The sequence below is a fragment of the Panicum virgatum genome, chromosome 2K (genome assembly GCF_016808335.1).
Source record: "Panicum virgatum strain AP13 chromosome 2K, P.virgatum_v5, whole genome shotgun sequence".
In the NCBI taxonomy this organism is placed as follows: domain Eukaryota; kingdom Viridiplantae; phylum Streptophyta; class Magnoliopsida; order Poales; family Poaceae; genus Panicum; species Panicum virgatum.
The window spans coordinates 8,401,562-8,421,207 of NC_053137.1; the positions used below are offsets into that span (position 1 = coordinate 8,401,562).

Here is a 19,646-nt window from a genome sequence, read left to right on the forward strand (position 1 = left end):
AACTTGCACGTGCCCTGATGAGAGCTGACCTGCTCGAACGCATGACGTGCAGCAGCATGTGGTGCAGTTAGGACGTGTCTGGAAGCTGCGCGTTACCCATGAGCATCATGTTTTATTGATCTGAAAGCACGTGAACTGAAGCTGGAAACATAAATTTGATAAGAAGAGAAGGTTCTGCGCATGTCTATAATAATGCACCCCAGCTCGCCAAATCTGTCCATGCGTTTGCCTCACTTTATGTTAAAAAAATATTTTTTCTTGCATAGTAATAACTATGTATTATGATAGAAATTGTTACTATACCAGGATGTTGAATATGTGTCGAATATTTGTACGAGTCCGGTTATGTAGGATTGAGTTGTATTTGGCAGTATAGGATAGAGTTCGTGTCAAACTCTGTAACCCGAACCTCCTCATAAATATGAGAGGAGGGCTGCTGTTGTAACCATGGTGACATAGCGACAAGCTCGCAGGAGGGAGGCGGCACGATGCTGTCGGAACCCTAAAGCGGCTGGCGTTGCGATATTGGGGAGGAGCGCCCGTAGTCATGCCCCGGGGATGTAGGCTTTGGCCGAACCTCATCAACAAAGATCGTGCCTCCGGTGTCGTCTATGATCTTGCAAGTTCGTCTCGATAAATTCAATCGTCATTCCGTTGCGTGGAGATTAGTAGGTCGGTCATCACCACGGAGGGCTAATTTCTAACACAGGAAGCCATGTCCATAGACTGGACATACCCGTAAGTACAGTGCATCCACATGATAGCCACCCCTTTCCTCTTATGAGGCCAGTCTAAGTGGAGGTTCCATGAGAGTTTCATGCACATTAAATAAGGTGTCATTTCACCATTTTAGATGATGTGGCACTCATTTAATGAGGAGAGAGATGAAATGAGTTTCATCTAGATAAAACCATGTTTGCACAATTACCAACACTTGATGAGTCTTAGAATTAAATAGGATGAGAGCCTATGAAATAGCAAACATGAAATAATACATTTGTGGGGGTGAGTTTCATCCATAGTTTCATTTGTATTTTGGTGATGTGGCACTCTTGGAAACAACAAAATGAAACCACCCATTGGGACTAGTCTGATGGCCCCACCTAACAGGGGAGGTTTCCAAAGTTTTGCAAGAAAAACAACCAAAGGAAAATGAATTCACTTCTTTAATTACAACTCTTATTTTGTTAACGAGTTTACCTATGCTTTTATTCAAAGCAATAGTTCACAGTGCATCATCTTTTGGGGACAAGAATTTCACAACAATGTCGCATCGATCATACTGTGTTAATATTTACATCACGAGTTCCACACCTTAAAGGACATAGAAGTAGTTGGATCATCATTTACACCTGCTCGTTGCAAGAGGTAGACTTGACCGTTTTAGTTGACTAAAAATTATTAGTACATATTGATTAATTAGCCAAAACATGGACGAAGACTAGGGAAGACAGGACGACCGATGCTTTCTCATCGAATAGTTAGTTGTTGCATGTGTAGTACGTGGACGGGACAAATAAATTCAATTGGCCAGATGCATATGCACTTCTCCCGGCGGAGCTCCCCGTGCGGCAGGCTCGGACAGCTGCCTCACCTACTGCAGGAGTCGCACCTCTATACTGCCGGAGTCGCACCTCTAGAACCCTATCTTTCTGCTTTTCGGCGAGGTGACGAGTAATGGAGCTCCACCTAAATTTTTATTCGAGCTCCGCCAGATGTAACAACACTTTAATTTGACAAGCTCCTGTACGCGACAAAGTTCGGCACCTAACGAAGGACAAGACCCGCAAAAAAAAGAGGGAAAATTCGATTCATGCCACCACAACTCTGTGAAATTGGGTGTCATGTTGAAAATCATGTCACTCAATGACATGATTTTCAACATGAGATCCAATTTCAAGAAATTGGAGTGGCATGGATCCAACTGACCCAAAAAAGGACAAGACTTGAATTAGTATATAGGCGCCATGCATGTGTTGATTAAATTAGGACACGGATTTACTTTGATTCCCTAGAACCGATCGATTGACCATGTGTACGTTGAGCCGTCGTGGTCAATCAAAAGCAACTTGCACGTGCCCTGATGAGAGCTGACCTGCTCGAACGCATAGCGTGCAGCAGCATGTGGTGCAGTTAGGACTATACGTGTCTGGAAGCTGCGCGTTACCCATGAGCATCATATTTTATGGATCTGAAGCACGTGAAGCTGAAACTTAAATTTGATAAGAAGAGAAGGTTCTGCGCTTGTCCATGCGTCTGCCTCACTTGATGTTGAAAAAATATTTTTTTTCTTGCATAGGAATAACTATGTATTATGATAGAAATTGTTACTATATATACCCGGTTCATACACGGGATGCATGTGCGTGACTATGCATATGGAATGAAATGACCAACAGAGAGTCAACGAAAGGATGACCAGCTGTTTGCGTGTAACTACTATATAATAGGTTAGTAAGGTTAACCTCCTCAATTAATGCACGGGTTAGGTTACACACCCTAAATAATATATGATTAATAGATGTGGGAAATGCATCTGACCGCACACAACAGCAAGATATCCGGACACTATATATAATCCACGCCCCGTCCCACCTATGCTCATCATCAGTCATCTTCCTTGATACCGGCCGTTGCCTATAGCTACTACTATACTCCCAAAGTTAGAGTTAGAGACGATGGCAACCACACTAGCCACACTACGTGAGATCCGGCGTGCGCAGCGTGCTGATGGCCCAGCAGCCATGCTCGCTATTGGCACCGCAAATCCAACAAACTGCGTGCTTCAGGAGGAGTTTCCCGACTACTATTTTCGTGTCACAAACAAGGAGCACCTCACCGACCTCAAAGAAACATTCAAGAAACTATGTAAGTAAGCATGTCAATATGTACTTGTTATTACTCTGGTTTTCTTTCTTCCAAATTACAGGTCTTTTTTTCGCAAAGTTTGATTCTTTAGAACTCTCGAAAAGATCAAGTACGTGATACATTAACACGATCATTCATCAAATAATTGAACTAATTATTAGGTCGGATCACGGGGCTGGAGAAACGTTTCTTTCACCACACGGAGGCAGTGCTCAATGCCCACCCGGGCTTGCTTGACGGGACGTCCTCGGCCTTGGACGCGCGGCTCGACATCGTCGCCAAGGCTGCTCCAGAGCTCGCCGCGTCGGCCGCCGCCAAGGCCATCACGAGATGGGGCCGCCCGGCCACCGACATCACCCACCTCATCGTCAGCACCAACTCCGAAGCCCGCTCACCAGGCGCGGACCTCGGGCTGGCCACACTCCTCGGCCTCCGCCCCGATGTCTGCCGGACCGTGCTCCAGCTCAACGGCTGCGCGGCCGGCTGCACCGCCCTTCGCCTGGCCAAGGACCTCGCCGAGAACAACCGCGGCGCACGTGTGCTCGTGGTCTGCGTCGAGCTCACCATCACCACCTTTCGGGCCCCCCACGAAGGGGACAGCTTTGGCACCCTCATCCCGCAGGCGCTGTTCGGCGACGGCGCGGGTGCAGTCGTCGTTGGTGCCGACGCCACGCACCCCGACGAGCGCCCGCTCTTTGAGATGGTGTCCGCGTCGCAGGCCCTGGTGCCGGGGTCGGAGAAGCAGCTCAACGTGCGACTCGGGGAAGGCGGTATCGACATCGACATCGCCTTCAACCTGCCGAAGTTCGTCGCGCAGAATATCGAGCGCTGCCTACTTGATGCGTCTGGTGCGCTGGCCGTTAATGGCGTCGAGGGGAAGTGGAACGACCTCTTCTGGGCAGTCCATCCGGGCAGCCGCGGAATTCTGGACCGTGTCGAGTCGGCTCTTGGATTGGAGCCCAGGAAGCTAGCACCGAGCCGAACTGTGGTGAGTGACTACGGAAACATGCTCTCCGCGACGGTGATATTCGTACTCGAGGAGCTGCGCCGGCGAATGGACGAGGAAGGCGATAAGGCTGCAGAGTGGGGGATGCTGGTGGGCTTTGGACCGGGATTCACTGTCGAGACCATGGTGCTGCACGCTACAAAATAATAGCTGTTGAAAGTTGGAAGTTGTACGAATAATTTGCATTTTTTAATTCTGAAATAAATAAAGTGAAAGCTTTACTCGCGAGTGATTGATTGAAAGTTTAGAACTACTCACACTAGACATGTGCAGATATGGATTGTCTATTCGTTGCAGCATGGATGCTGGCACTGTCGGCTTAAATTGAGTCCGATACAGCTGATAACTAGTTTGTGGGGCCAGTACATAATTGACTTGGATTTTGTGATTCATAATACCACAAATGTTATTTTTAAACAGGGATAGTAAGGCTGCTACAACAATGCAAACGCTGTCTCCTACACGTGATAAAGATTGGAACCAAACGGAATGTGACCAATATATAATTTGAAATGGATGGCGAGTATATAATTATTGAAATAATTGGATCCTGCTATTATAATTATTTGATATGAATGATAACTACTTGTTATAGGTTCTACTGCTGCTTTTGTACCAAGGGGATGAGTGTCACGATCACTTCAAAGACCACATCCTTGCAGAGGTCGGTGAAGGTCATGATCACAGAAATACCGACCATGATTAACTCTAAATTTCGTAGTCTTCACCGCCAGTCATTGTGAGGAACCAGCCCAAGTTGATCCCGCCTAATCGAGTCATCGTCCTTTGATCAACTTGATTAGAGGGAACCAACCCCGGTAGTCCTTGGAATGTGTCATGAGCACCGCCCAGGATTTAAACACACTCCACGAGCACAACAGTAACACCATTACATAGCCACGTCCAACACACGATATCATATTACAAAGCGGTTCAAAGTTTAATATAACAAGTCTTCAGAGTTTCTGCAGCGGAAAGTTCTACTACTGGCACTCCATACATAAAGCAAAATAAGAAGGTAACACTATATGCCGATAGTGCCCTTCACATAGCCACCGGCCATCTACTCCTCACCCGCACCTCTGTCCACGGGGTAGAAGTAGCCGAACACGGCCTCCGGCTGCGCCTCACCTGCATCAAATTAACAGCAGCACCGTGAGTACAAAAGGTACTCGTGGGGCTTACCCAATATGGGTATATAATATCCCGACCTCAAGGAGAATGCATTTGGTTAGTAGCAAGGATAGGGTACGGTATTTAACTTTTGCATAAAAGCATCTAACTTTGATCAAGTTGTAATAAGCAAAAGACAACATCTATGATCTCTAGAGCATGCATCAAACAATTACATAAATAAAGTGTTCATAAATCATATGCTCAATCTTCCATGAACTTCCTCGGTAATTCTACGTTGAAGTCAAAGTACAAGAGTGTGCCCAATGTCCGAGAGCGCGGCTATTGCAATAGATTGAAAACCCTGCAGGGGTGTACAACTTTTCCCACACGAGAACAAGACCAACGACCATACCCACAGCCAAGGATAAGTGTTGATTCATGCCTCAACCTTTCGCACAAACACAACCGACTATGAGCGAATGGTCGAGAAGGACAAGTGCACCGGAAACGCCGATCGCACTCCATCACAACTCGCACCGAATCCGATCAAGGCAAGGTGTGACTTATGTTAGTTGGCTTACCGTACCATTATATAGTATGTGATTTGTACGGAAAGGTGCTCAAGTATCAAAGCGATTACGCATCGGTCCTTAATCAACTCAAGCAAGACTAACCATGTGAGCTCTATCCCAACATGGCCCTAACATACTTGCCCAAGTCCGAATCATCCTTCATATTTGCTCAACTTTTATCCATTCTTGACTAATCATGTAAATTAATCAAACATCCTATAGCTCGCGAGTGGTGGTGACCTTGCCACCTCTCGTCTTGTACAGTAGCTAAGCATGACTAAGCATATAGTTCGTGACATCTATTCAAGTATACTCATCTAAAGATGATATTCTAATCAAGGTTGATAATGCATCAAATAGGTTCTACGCAATCAATAATATATATATAATAACTCATGCGCAAACAAGACACATATACTTCATTGATCCAAAATAGGGTGTAAGAAATGCTTAGGGGCTTGCCTTGAGTCTCGATGGGAGTAGAGTCTCCAACGATCTCCGGTTCAAGCTCCTCTTACTCCGGCGTCACGGTCTCTACATGAGTGCAATGATGCATAATAAATAATATGCCATGAATGATTGACATGGTATGCAAATGGTATGAGAAGGTATGATTTAACATTGCAAAACTATGATAAAAGGGGCTAGACATAAAGTACATATGTGGAAAATCATAGCTAAGTGTAAGGGTAAAGAACAACTAAATGCGGACCATCCTGCTTGGGAGAAGCGGACCGTCCGGCTATAAACGGCGGACCATTTGGCGGACCGTCCGCCGGTCAGGTGCGGACCGTGTTGGGTGAAAACATGCTCTCTGACTAAATCGCCGACCGTCCGTGTGGAATGAGCGGACTGTTCGGTCTGAACGGTGGACCAAGTGGCGGACCGTCCACCATCAGTCGCGGACCGTGCTGGGTGGAAAACATGCTCTCTGACTAAATCGCGGACTGTCCGGTTGGATTAAGCGGACCGTACGCCTCTCAATTTGTGAAAGGCTAAGAATCATGCAGAGGCTCTGTTGATTTGGTCAGGAGCTGGCAGACCGTCCGGCCATGTCGGACTGACTGTCCGCTACACAGTAGAGGCTCACCGGCGAGTTCGCCGCCGGCGATTCCGGCCACGGTTTGGGGTGGGGTTTGTTCTAGAGGTGCCTGGGAGTCTAGGGAGTACACTTTGGTAACTGAATCGCACATGCATTAGGGTTTCGAAGCTCTAGGTCATCAATGGTGATTGGGCTCTAGGTGAGTTTCTTGGCTTCAATCCTAGGACAATGGGGAATGGATCGGAGATGGGAAACACTCACCGGCGTCGAGTAGGATACCGGCATGGGCTTCAAGTCGTCGGGGAAGGCTTGGAGTAGCTCGGGGTCGTCCTCCTTGCTTGAGGCTTGAAGGAGAAGATGAAGTGGAAGAAGAACTCGTTGGGGAAGCTCCTCCCCAAGGAAGAAGATGAAGTCGTGGTGGTGGAGCTAGTCGGCGTCGTTATCCGGCATCCTCCGGTGGTGCTCCGGCGAGTTGGAGGGGCTTCAAAGGTGGGGAAGATAGGGAAGCTCCTCCATGGCTTGGAGCTTGAGAGAGAAGGTGAGGGGAGTGAATGGGATGAGGGAGAGAGATCACGGGGTGCTCTGGTGGAAGAGGGGACGTGGCTGACGCGTGGGGTCGGGTGAGACGTGGCGCCCAGACTCTACGCGCACGACACGCAGCGGAGATGCACTAGTGGACCGTCCGCGAGTGTGGCGCGGACTGTCCGCGGGTGAGTGACGTGGCAGGGAAGTCGATGCGTTCGAGGTTGACCATGGTCGGCCACATGGCAGAACCGCGGACCGTCCGCCGTATAGTGGCAGACTGTCCGCCACTGCCAAAAACAGTGTATTAACCTAAGGTTTAACTCTCTCCTTAAGGGGTGATCTAATTATGTTTAAATTTTAATGATGCACATGATGCCATGTTTAATTAGCTAATCAAGATAGGGCTGTTACAGTCATGATCAGCCAACTAGATGCCTCAAGGCCTACAACTGAGCTTATGCATGGTGGTTGGTGTGGTTTATATATACTTGAAATAAATTAAACTACCCAAGACGAACATTTCAATGCATCAGCCCTGAAAGTTCAAGATACTAACGTCAGCAAACTCAGCTTGATGGATTTTTGAACTGGCCAGGTTCTACCATACTTTAGGATCAGTAGTGATTAATCTGTCTCAGCTAGATATAACCATTTTCTGCTAGCAATCTGAAAACCAAAAAGTACCAAGCACACAAGTTAAAGTTGTTTCAAGCTCTATATATACAATCTTTTAGGATGATGCAGTAGAGTACCTAATAACTGTCTACAGTGTAATAATACTTAAAGGAATGTAAACAAACTAAAAAGGCCACAAAGAAAATTAGGTAATGATTTCTCAATGAAATTTCCAAAGGTTCACAAGGTTGTGTTTTGTGATGTGAGTTTCAGATTTGCCAAAAAGGGGACTTCAAAATATCACACCAACAACTTAAGGTTACTTAAAAATTTAACTAGTAACTCCTAGGCACATCTATCTTGAATATAATATAACTATACTATAAATAAGATCGAAAACAATTGAAAAATTTCTCATCCAAATCGGGCCCACCGTACCCCTCAAGTTGGACCCGCCTGTTGGGGTTGAGGGAGGTGGGAGGGAGGGTAAACCCATAGAAATTACCAGTTATTGGGAGATGTTTCTACCGAAAACCAATTGTTTTCTCACCGGATGTTCTCTTACCCGCCCACGTTTAGGCTCTAGGCCCCCATTGAATCCTGGTCACCTCAACCGTCGTCCGCCCTCTCACCCCGACCTCCCTTTGCTTTGATTCACTCGTTTTCTTGTTTCCTTAACCTGTTGAACGCGCTACTAAAAAGGTCTGGCGGTGGTGTTGTGAATCGCCGGGAACGGCGACGACACCGCTGCAGTGCGCTGCCTCCACCATGCCGGCGCTTGTAGCCAGATCTTCTTGCACCATCTCCGACCAAACCAAGCACATATGAGACTTCTTGGTGAGCTAAAGATGTTTTCCCTCAACTTTATTTGATTGCTACAGCGTTAGACCCGTCGGAACGGCTGCGCCGTCACCGACGGTTATGCCGGCACGCGGGCTGACCATGCCCTAGCCACCACCGTGCCATAACCTCCACGCCGTCCCATGGCCGCGCGGACCCCAGCAGGCCCCACTGTTCATGGTCCGGTTTACATGGTTTATGGGCAAAACCCGACCCAACCCACAGGAGGCGCTGTGCAGCGGTTTGGTTTCCACGATTTTCGTGGTTTCCACGGCTTAATAGCGATGCAACCTAGAAACGGCGCTACGAGAGATGGCGCCGCCACCGGAACCTTGCATAAGCGTTGGAAACAGAAGTTGGAGGGTGTGAGAGAGATGAAGCCGGCGCAGCACAGCCACAAAATCGAACTTCGAATCTTGAATTGGAGCACATGAATCTTGGCCAGGTTGTTCCGCATCTATGAAGGCGGCATGCAAAAGACTGGCTTCTCCCACTTCGCCCAATCGCCTGTGGCTTCACCTCATAGCCACCGCGGTGGCCGATGGGAGGTGGAGGTGCCCAGCCGAGATAGCCGGCCACTTCCATGCCGGCCTCGGGCAGCTCCTAGGCTGTCAGGTCGTCGCTGAACTGCGGATCTCGCAAACCCTCGCGTGGAGGTCATCTGGAGGATGCAAAGACAAAGAAGACGAGGATGACCTGAGATGGGTTGTACGGCTCAGAACCGGATAGAATCCATCACGGGCTGGACTTTCAACGCGGCTTGGGATGGGATGGTTTACGGGTTGAGTTGGGTTCCAACCGGACCATGTACAGGGGGACATGTGGGATCAACGACACTTGCTACCAGCTTCTAGCCGCTGGCGCAACTGCTTCGGCCTGGCTTGGCTGCCGGCCAAGCGTCCCTGGCTGTCATGCTCTGCTCTGGAGATTGCAAGGGGAAGACGATGTCATAGTACTCTGGCTTACTTATCTTCCCCACCCTTCCTGATTTGAGTTCAACTGTGAAGACTCCAGCACCATTCCTCGCAGGAAGATTCCAGGATTAAGGTGCAAACTACACGTGCGTGGTGACAACGAGATTCCAGGATCAAGTTGCCAAGGTCAATGACCCCGCATCGTTCCAATCTTGCACCTACCTAATAATAATGTTGGCTAGCCCTAGCCAACCATCCTCCATTGGCATGATTGCAAAACTCCCATAGACATTGCTAAAAAAATGCACACTTTCTAGTATTGGGCGGGAACCCCCGGTTAGTACCGGCGCCCCGCTCGGTACTACTTCTTCGGTACTAAATCGAGCCATTTCCAGGGACGAATGTACCATTTTATGGCAATGGTAGTCACTTTGGAGCATTATATTTACAAGTACAATAATATCTTTTTTGCGAGGATACAAGTACAATATCCTTCACCTTAATTTATCGAATATAATATACAATAGTACATGTACATTATCTTGATAACATGTAAATAATATATTAATGAGATACTTAACGACAACTAGACCCACATTTGGTGAAGACAGCCCTTAATTATCACCACACGTTCTTGATAACAAGATGAGTTGCGGGGAATGCTGTTGCTGGTCCCTTGTAGGCCTTATTAGGCCACACGACGCCTGAAAAGACCCCGTAGTTTTTCTTAGGCGAAGCAGGTTTGCCACGTCCTCCAATGTTTAACGTTGCATATGCCTTGCAGGTCGTCGAGCTCGAGCCACTAGAATGATGCTTCATCTCCATCCCATAGCCAAATACGTCCATAAACGGACGGCGAGGCACGCCTAGTATCATAGGCTTTGGAGCCGTCGTGGTCGCCGATGTCGCCCTGTCAATCTTCTTATTAGCCTCGCATGATGCGTCCCAATGCAAGCCGTCGTCCAGCTCTGGCTCTGGCTCCGGCTCGGGCGTCGGCGGCTGGTTGACGAAGCGCACGATGCTCTCCATGAGCCTCCTGCTGGTGGCGCGCAGCAGGCTGTAGAGGTGGAAGCCGTGGTCCTCTCTCTCCGACTGCACTAGCGTCGCCTTGCCGCCACGACTCTTTGTTGTGCTGTGTTGTAGGCTTGTGGGGGGTAGTTGCTTGTGGCCTTCTTGGGTATTTATAGCTAGATCATTAGTTCGTTTCAGTCCGTTTGGACCATCATATTACAATTTGATCCATTTTGAAATGCTGACACACTTTAATTTATTTGAGGGGAGAAAACAAATCTGCTCATGCCTCTTGCAGTGTTGGCCTCGACCTACTCCTGTCGTGTATATAACGTAAAGTAACAATAGACTAATGAGTTGCATGCATTGACTAATTCATCCAACAAACTTAAATTATATCAGAAAAGTTTGTGCTATGTGATTGTTTTCTGCAAGAAAAGTAGTATAATCTTTCCATGGTATTAAATCAGAAAAGTATAGAATATAGTGCTTTATAAGTTTATTTCATCTTGTTGACAATTTATTATTGGATCTTCGGCTCTGCTTTATTACTTAATGCATTTTCATTTGGATGGATGAACCCTAATGCATCAACAAGAAGAAGTGCAGCTGTTGTTTCAATTTTGAGAAGTTGAAGTGTTTTTAGATACAAACTCTACCCAAAGATAGCCACCCCTTTCCTCTTATGATGGCCCCCCCGAACAGGGGAGGTTTCCAAAGCTTTGCAAGAAAGACACCCAAAGGAAAATGAATTCACTTCTTTAATTACAGCCTCTTATTTTTTTTAACGAGTTTCCCTATGCCTTTTATTGAAAGCAATACTTGTTCACAGTGCGTGCATCATCTCTTTTGGGGACAAGAATTTCAGAAAAAGCCCTATCGATTATACTGTTAATATTTACATCACGAGTTCCACACCTTAATGGATATAGAAGTACCAGTTGGATCATCATTTACACCTGCTCGTTGCAAGAGGTAGGCTTGACCGATTTAATTGACTAGCTAATTAGTTGTGGCATGTGTAGTACGTGGACGGGACAAATAAAATCGGCCAGATGCATATGCAACTTCTCCGTCCAAGGTTTAATTTGACAAAGTTCGGCACCTAAAGGACAAGACTTGAATTAGTATATACTAGGTGCCATGTGTTGATTAATAAATTAGGAGACGGATTTAATTTGATTCGTTAGAACCGATCGAACGCATGACGTGCAGCAGCATGTGGTGCAGTTGAGCCGTCGTGGTCAATCAAAAGCAACTTGCACGTTCCCTGATGAGAGCTGACCTGCTCGAACGCATGACGTGCAGCAGCATGTGGTGCAGTTAGGACTAGGGTTGAAAATGGTCGGGATAAATCCGGTTCCGTTCCGTCCCGATTTCTATATTTTACCGGCTCGTTATCATATTTTCGGACAAATTCGGAATCAATACGAAATATGGGATGTCAAATTCGAAAACAAGACGGAAACGGTTTGTCCTGTATCCCAATCGTTTCCGTATTCCCGTATTTGATCGGGATATCTCATTTTCACTAATTCGGGATATACCATTTTTTTCAGCTCAAGCCCAGCTAGTTTCCAACCCAACTCCTTAGGCCTTGATGTCCCCACCTCCCTCCCTTGCCCGCCGCATCTCTCCGTCTCTCCCTCCACTTGCCATCGCCAACCGCCTCTCTGGCTCTGTCCTCCGAGGCCTCGACTCCGGTGTCTGGTCATCCTCGGTCGTTGCCAGCCCCTCCTCCGGTTGTGAGTTGTGGTTGTGACTATGTACCATCATTTGTCTATGTATTTTTAGGTACTCATGTTGAGTTCGTTGGATGACTGGGCACGATCGTACGGGTCGGTGTTTCCGATTTACCTTTCCGTAGACCATTCGCTTTCGACACTTATCCATTCGAATTGGTTCGTTTTCAATATACCGTGAGTCCATATTCGTATTCCTGTTCGACTTGTTCGTTTTCGATATCACTTTCGTATTAAAATATAAAAGTGAAAACGGTAACGGGGTTATCCCGACCGATTCCGACCGTTTTCAACCCTAGTTAGGACTATACGTGTCTGGAAGCTGCGCGTTACCCATGAGCATCATGTTTTATTGATCTGAAAGCACGTGAATTGAAGCTGGAAGCACCTAATAATAATGTTGGCTAGCCCAAGCGAACCATCCTCCACTGGCATGATTGCAAAACTCCCATAGACACTGCTAGAAAAATACAGACTATCTAGTACCGGGCGGGAGCCCCTGGTTAGTACCGGCGCCCCGCTCGATACCGCTTCTTCGGTACTAAATCGAGACATTTGCAGGGACGAATGCACCGTTTTCTGACAATGGTAGTCATTTTGGAGTATTATTTAGGGAGCCTTTGGTTGGGCTTTTGGCTGTGGCTTTTGACTCCAAAAGCCAAAAGCCAGATGTGCTTTTGCCCAAAAGCCGCTATCACTGCAGTACAAATTAAAAGCACCTCACCCCTGCTTTCACTGTCTTTTGGATCAAAAAATTACCCACATGCCGCTGGTTATGAGAATACCGGTTCACATTCAATTTTTCTCATCCTTCCTCTCGCGACCCTGAGCCCGGTCGCCGCTGCGAGCTCGCCCCGCCGCCTCCTCGCCGTCGCGAGCTCCCCCCGCCAACTCCACGCCGCCGCCTCGAGCTCGCCCCTCCGTTTCCTCACCACCATCCCATCCCTCCGCCGCCGCGAGCTCGCTCAGCCTCCTCCTCGCCGCCTTGAGCTTCCCCACCGCCGACGCCAGCTCGCCCCGCCGCCTCCACACCACCGCCTCGAGCTCGCCCCTCCGCTTCCTCGCCACCGCCCCATCCCTCCGCCTGGCGAGCTCTGCCACGCTCAAGCCGCCGCCGGAGCAGGCAAAGGCAAGCTCCGCCGCGCGCACCCGTCGCGGGCATTCCGCCCTAGGCGAGCTCGGCCACACGTGCAGCAGCTGCCGGCGTGGGCTGCGCCCCTAGGCAAGCTCGGCCACGCGCGCAACTGCCGTCGGCGCGAGCTCCGCCGCACCCGGCCGCCGCCAGCGCGGGTTCCACCCTGAGGGTGAGCTTCGCCGTGCGTAGCCACAGCCGGCATGGGCACGGCCAACCTCAGCGGCCTGCTCCTGCCAGCCACGGTGAGAGGGGAAGAGATTGGTGAGAGAGAGAGAGGGGAAGAAGAAGATGAGGTGAGAGAGATGAAGATGTAATCTGTCTCTATGACATGTGGGGTCCGCTTGAAAGTGAAAGAAGCTTTACCCAAAGCCACAGCTGCTCAACCAAAAAGACTTCCAGACAACATCTCACAGCAACTTTTTCCAAAAGTCACTGCCCACAGCAGCTTTTACAAAAGCCGCAGCCCAACCAAATGCACCCTTACAAGTACAATAATATCTTTTTTTGTGAGGGTACAAGTACAATATCCTTCACCTTAATTTATTGAATATAATATACAATTGTACATGTACATTATCTTGATAACATGTAAATGATATATTAATGAGATACTAAATGACAACTAGACCCACATTTGGTGAAGACAACGCTTAATTATCACCACACGTTCTTGATAACAAGATGAGTTGCGGGGAATGCTGCTGCTGGCCCCTTGTAGGCCTTATTAGGCCACACGGCGCCTGAAAAGACCCCGTAGTTTTTCTTAGGCGAAGCAGGTTTGCCACGACCTCCAATTTTTAACGTTGCATACGCCTTGCAGGTCGTCGAGCTCGAGCCACTAGAATGACGCTTCATCTCCATCCCATAGTCAAATACGTCCATAAACGGACGGCGAGGCACGCCTAGTATCATAGGCTTTGGAGCCATCGTGGTCGCCGATGTCGCCCTGTCAATCTTCTTATTACCCTCGCATGATGCGTCCCAATGCAAGCCGTCATCCAGCTCTGGCTCTGGCTGGTTGACGAAGCGCACGATGCTCTCCATGAGCCTCCTGCTGGTGGCGCGCAGCGGGCTGCAGAGGTAGAAGCCGTGGTCCTCTCCCTCCAGACTCCACTAGCGTCGCCTCGCCGCCACGACTCTTTGTTGTGCTTGCTATGTTGCAGGCTTGTGGGGGGTAGCTGCTTGTGGCCTTCTTGGGTATTTATAGCTAGATCGACCATGTGTACGTTGAGCCGTCGTGGTCAATCAAAAGCAACTTGCACGTGCCCTGATGAGAGCTGACCTGCTCGAACGCATGACGTGCAGCAGCATGTGGTGCTGTTAGGACGTGTCTGGAAGCTGCGCGTTACCCATGAGCATCATGTTTTATTGATCTGAAAGCACGTGAACTGAAGCTGGAAACATAAATTTGATAAGAAGAGAAGGTTCTGCGCATGTCTATAATAATGCACCCCAGCTCGCCAAATCTGTCCATGCGTTTGCCTCACTTTATGTTAAAAAAATATTTTTTCTTGCATAGTAATAACTATGTATTATGATAGAAATTGTTACTATACCAGGATGTTGAATATGTGTCGAATATTTGTACGAGTCCGGTTATGTAGGATTGAGTTGTATTTGGCAGTATAGGATAGAGTTCGTGTCAAACTCTGTAACCCGAACCTCCTCATAAATATGAGAGGAGGGCTGCTGTTGTAACCATGGTGACATAGCGACAGGCTCGCAGGAGGGAGGCGGCACGATGCTGTCGGAACCCTAAAGCGGCTGGCGTTGCGATATTGGGGAGGAGCGCCCGTAGTCATGCCCCGGGGATGTAGGCTTTGGCCGAACCTCATCAACAAAGATCGTGCCTCCGGTGTCATCTATGATCTTGCAAGTTCGTCTCGATAAATTCAATCGTCATTCGGTTGCGTGGAGATTAGTAGGTGGGTCATCACCACGGAGGGCTAATTTCTAACACAGGAAGCCATGTCCACAGACTGGACATACCCGTAAGTACAGTGCATCCACATGATAGCCACCCCTTTCCTCTTATGAGGCCAGTCTAAGTGGAGGTTCCATGAGAGTTTCATGCACATTAAATAAGGTGCCATTTCACCATTTTAGATGATGTGGCACTCATTTAATGAGGAGAGAGATGAAATGAGTTTCATCTAGATAAAACCATGTTTGCACAATTACCAACACTTGATGAGTCTTAGAATTAAATAGGATGAGAGCCTATGAAATAGCAAACATGAAATAATGCATTTGTGGGGGTGAGTTTCATCCATAGTTTCATTTGTATTTTGGTGATGTGGCACTCTTGGAAACAACAAAATGAAACCACCCATTGGGACTAGTCTGATGGCCCCACCTAACAGGGGAGGTTTCCAAAGTTTTGCAAGAAAAACTACCAAAGGAAAATGAATTCACTTCTTTAATTACAACTCTTATTTTGTTAACGAGTTTACCTATGCTTTTATTCAAAGCAATAGTTCACAGTGCATCATCTTTTGGGGACAAGAATTTCACAACAATGTCGCATCGATCATACTGTGTTAATATTTACATCACGAGTTCCACACCTTAAAGGACATAGAAGTAGTTGGATCATCATTTACACCTGCTCGTTGCAAGAGGTAGACTTGACCGTTTTAGTTGACTAAAAATTATTAGTACATATTGATTAATTAGCCAAAACATGGACGAAGACTAGGGAAGACAGGACGACCGATGCTTTCTCATCGAATAGTTAGTTGTTGCATGTGTAGTACGTGGACGGGACAAATAAATTCAATTGGCCAGATGCATATGCACTTCTCCCGGCGGAGCTCCCCGTGCGGCAGGCTCGGACAGCTGCCTCACCTACTGCCAGAGTCGCACCTCTAGGACCCGGTCTTTCTGCTTTTCGGCGAGGTGACTGAGTAATGGAGCTCCACCTAAATTTTTATTCGAGCTCCGCCAAGTGTAACAACACTTTAATTTGACAAGCTCCTGTACGCGACAAAGTTCGGCACCTAACGAAGGACAAGACCGCAAAAAAAAGAAGGACAAGACTTGAATTAGGACACGGATTAAATTAGGACACGGATTTACTTTGATTCCCTAGAACCGATCGATTGACCATGTGTACGTTGAGCCGTCGTGGTCAATCAAAAGCAACTTGCACGTGCCCTGATGAGAGCTGACCTGCTCGAACGCATGACGGGCAGCAGCATGTGGTGCAGTTAGGACTATACGTGTCTGGAAGCTTCGCGTTACCCATGAGCATCATGTTTTATTGATCTGAAAGCACGTGAACTGAAGCTGGAAACATAAATTTGATTAGAAGAGAAGGTTCTGCGCATGTCTATAATAATGCACCCCAGCTCGCCAAATCTGTCCATGCGTTTGCCTCACTTTATGTTAAAAAAAAATTTCTTGCATAGTAATAACTATGTATTATGATAGAAATTGTTACTATATATACCAGGAAACCCGGTTCATACACGGGATGCATGTGCGTGACTATGCATATGGAATGAAATGACCAACAGAGAGTCAACGAAAGGATGACCAGCTGTTTGCGTGCAACTAACATATAAAGACTTAATTAACATTACTAAAGTCTGTTTGACCCCTAAACTTGTGGTCGAGTTTGAAAAAGCCCCGTGAACTAAAAAACTAGATAGCAACACCCTCTAACTTTACAAAACTAGACAAATTACCCACTAGATTAAGTCAAAGTGGTATGTGAAGTGATTTTTGCTGCTGGCATGCGGGACCCACCCACCAATTTTTACCCTCCTCACTTACATGTGGCCCCCACATGTCATCACCTACCTCTTTTCCTACCCTTTCCCTTCTCTAATAATGATACTCAGGGTTGTTGAAGTGGAGTACAATGATTGGTTGCCCAATAATACTCAAGGAGAAACTTCAAGGAAACCTGTTTTGGACATACCCGTACGTATAGTGCATCCACATGATGCATGTGCAGGACTATGCATGGAACAAATTAAAATGACAAACAGAGACGTACAGTCAACGAAAGGAACAGCTGTTTGCGTGTAACTACTATATAATAGGTTAGTAAGGTTAACCTCCTCAATTAATGCACGGGTCAGGTTACACACCTTAAATAATATATGATTAATAGATGTGGGAAATGCATCTGACCGCACACAACAGAAAGATACTCCGGACACTATATATAATCCACGCCCCATCCCACCTACGCTCATCATCAGTCATCTTCCTTGAGACCGGCCGTTGCCTATAGCTACTACTATACTCCCAAAGTTAGAGTTAGAGACGATGGCAACCACACTAGCCACACTCCGTGAGATCCGGCGTGCGCAGCGTGCTGATGGCCCAGCAGCCATGCTCGGTATTGGCACCGCAAATCCAGCACACTGCGTGCTTCAGGAGGAGTTTCCCGACTACTATTTCCGTGTCACAAACAAGGAGCACCTCACCGACCTCAAAGAAACATTCAAGAAACTATGTAAGTAAGCATGTCTGGTTGTTGCTATTACTCTGTTTTTCTTTCTTCCAAATTACAGGTCTTTCTTCCAAAAAAGGCCCGCGTAGCCTTTTGTCCCGGTTGGAACCACCAACCGGGACAAAAGTCCCCCATTTTGTCCCGGTTGGTGCCTCCAACCGGGACACAAAGCCTTGGGCCCCTTATCCCCTTCCCTCTCCCCCGCCCGAGCCATTCAGCTCACTTGTTTTCTCGCTGTTTTTGGCTCGGGATAGAGGAGTTCTTGCTCATTTCTTCACCACATTTGTGAAGATCTTTGATTCCCCGTCCATCCATCGGCGCTAAAGGTTTGGGGCTTGTTTTTCTCTTCTTCCTTGGCTTGTATAGCTCATTTCATGCTTTTGAAATAGAGAAAATGTGTAGCTAGCTCATTTCTTGGACATTTAGCTAGCTAGATTGCATATGTAGGTGTGATTTTCTTTTAGAGTTAGATGAGTATGTGGATAGTAGAAATTTTTAGAATGAGTGTAGACACTTCATGTGATGTACTTGTATATATATGACCATATTGTGGATAGTTGATTTTTTTATTCATGAATGAATTAATGAAATGAGTATATTAGAATTTTTTGTATTATGAATGGATTATTTTGACACTCTAGTGATGTATTTAATCAGGCTCACATTGAAACCATCTAGAAGCTAAAAAAATCTTTATTTCGAAACAAGTATACATCGTTAATCTCCATCCAACGGTGATGGCACTACCTTTCGGGGATACACGATACGCTATAAGGACGTCGCAAATCGGTTGGTCGCATCACCAGCACTTCCGATTGATAAGAAGACAGCATTTGACGCAGTCAGCATGCCCGTTGTTGTACTGAGAGCATATCAACGAGCATGCTGCCTGTGCCAAGTGTTGTGTCTATTAATCGTAAATGTTGGTGCTGCGACTGGCCGATTGGTGACATCCTTGTACCGCACCGTGTCCCCCCGAAAGGCAGTGTCATCACCGCAGGGTTGAGGTTACTGACATATATATTTTCAGAAATAAAGGTTTATTTTTCTTCTAGAGGGTTTCTGGATATTGAAAAGAGTGTACTCCTGGAACTGAAGGGTGTCAAAGTAATTAGAAGTTATAGAGATTTCTTTCAATTAATTAGAGATTTCTTGAGGATTAATGATACATTTCATCTTTTTATATGATTTCATTGTTATTTGCAAGAGTTATTAATCTGATCATTGTAATTGTAATAGTAAATAATTTTTGCATTGTAATGGTAAGAATTTATAATTTTGTGGAAAATAAAGGTATTTTTTAGTAAAATATGGCTTCAGCAGCTGGAGGGAGTGGTGCCGGTGGGGGTGATCGTTGTCCTTCTGAAGAGAAGGGCACAACTCGAGTTGGTCGTTGGTCCAAAAAACCTAGTGATTTTCATAGGGCAGCGCTCCGTTATTTGGAAAAAGAATATAGAGAATGCATGGCAAGGGGCGAGGAACCTCCGTTTGATCTTGAGGATTTATTGCGGCGTTACGGTTCGTCACCACCAAACTCGGAGGTTTCAGCTCCGCCATCTTCTTCTGCACCAGCAAGAAATCCGTTAGAGCATTCTGCGTTCCAACGCAAGTACGGTTGAAAACCTATGTGTTGTTGACCGAATTTTTAAGTTTCATGTATAATACTCCTTTGTTAAGTTCTGTAATGGATTAAGTACTCCTTTTAATTAATCAAGATGTATGACCGATATTGCATATCTTTTAATTATTCATGTTATGTTACATTTAGTTTAATTTAGGGTTGATATATTTTATT

At 46.7% G+C, this 19,646-nt stretch overlaps 2 protein-coding genes across 2 annotated transcripts in view; both read left to right on the forward strand.

The window, feature by feature from the left end:
* The first annotated feature begins 2,589 nt into the window (after positions 1-2,589).
* On the forward strand, positions 2,590-4,121 carry LOC120664897 (bisdemethoxycurcumin synthase-like). Its single transcript, XM_039944285.1, has 2 exons — positions 2,590-2,868; positions 3,030-4,121. Exons 1-2 carry the CDS (start codon positions 2,679-2,681, stop codon positions 4,019-4,021), a joined length of 1,182 nt encoding a protein of 393 aa, XP_039800219.1. The 5' UTR covers positions 2,590-2,678; the 3' UTR covers positions 4,022-4,121.
* Positions 4,122-17,602: 13,481 nt separating this feature from the next.
* Positions 17,603-19,646, forward strand: part of LOC120664907 (bisdemethoxycurcumin synthase-like) — a 39,682-nt gene continuing 37,638 nt past the window's right edge. The window contains exon 1 of the mRNA XM_039944311.1: positions 17,603-17,854. Within this exon, the coding sequence (XP_039800245.1) occupies positions 17,665-17,854 (190 nt within the window). The 5' untranslated portion in view covers positions 17,603-17,664. The remainder of the gene's footprint in view (positions 17,855-19,646) is intronic.

Coding starts and splice junctions, on each gene's coding strand:
- LOC120664897 (XM_039944285.1), top strand. CDS start 2,679: ATGGCAACCACACTAGCCACACTACGTGAGATCCGGCGTGCGCAGCGT. Junction 2,869..3,029: donor AGAAACATTCAAGAAACTAT/GTAAGTAAGCAT, acceptor ACTAATTATTAG/GTCGGATCACGGGGCTGGAG.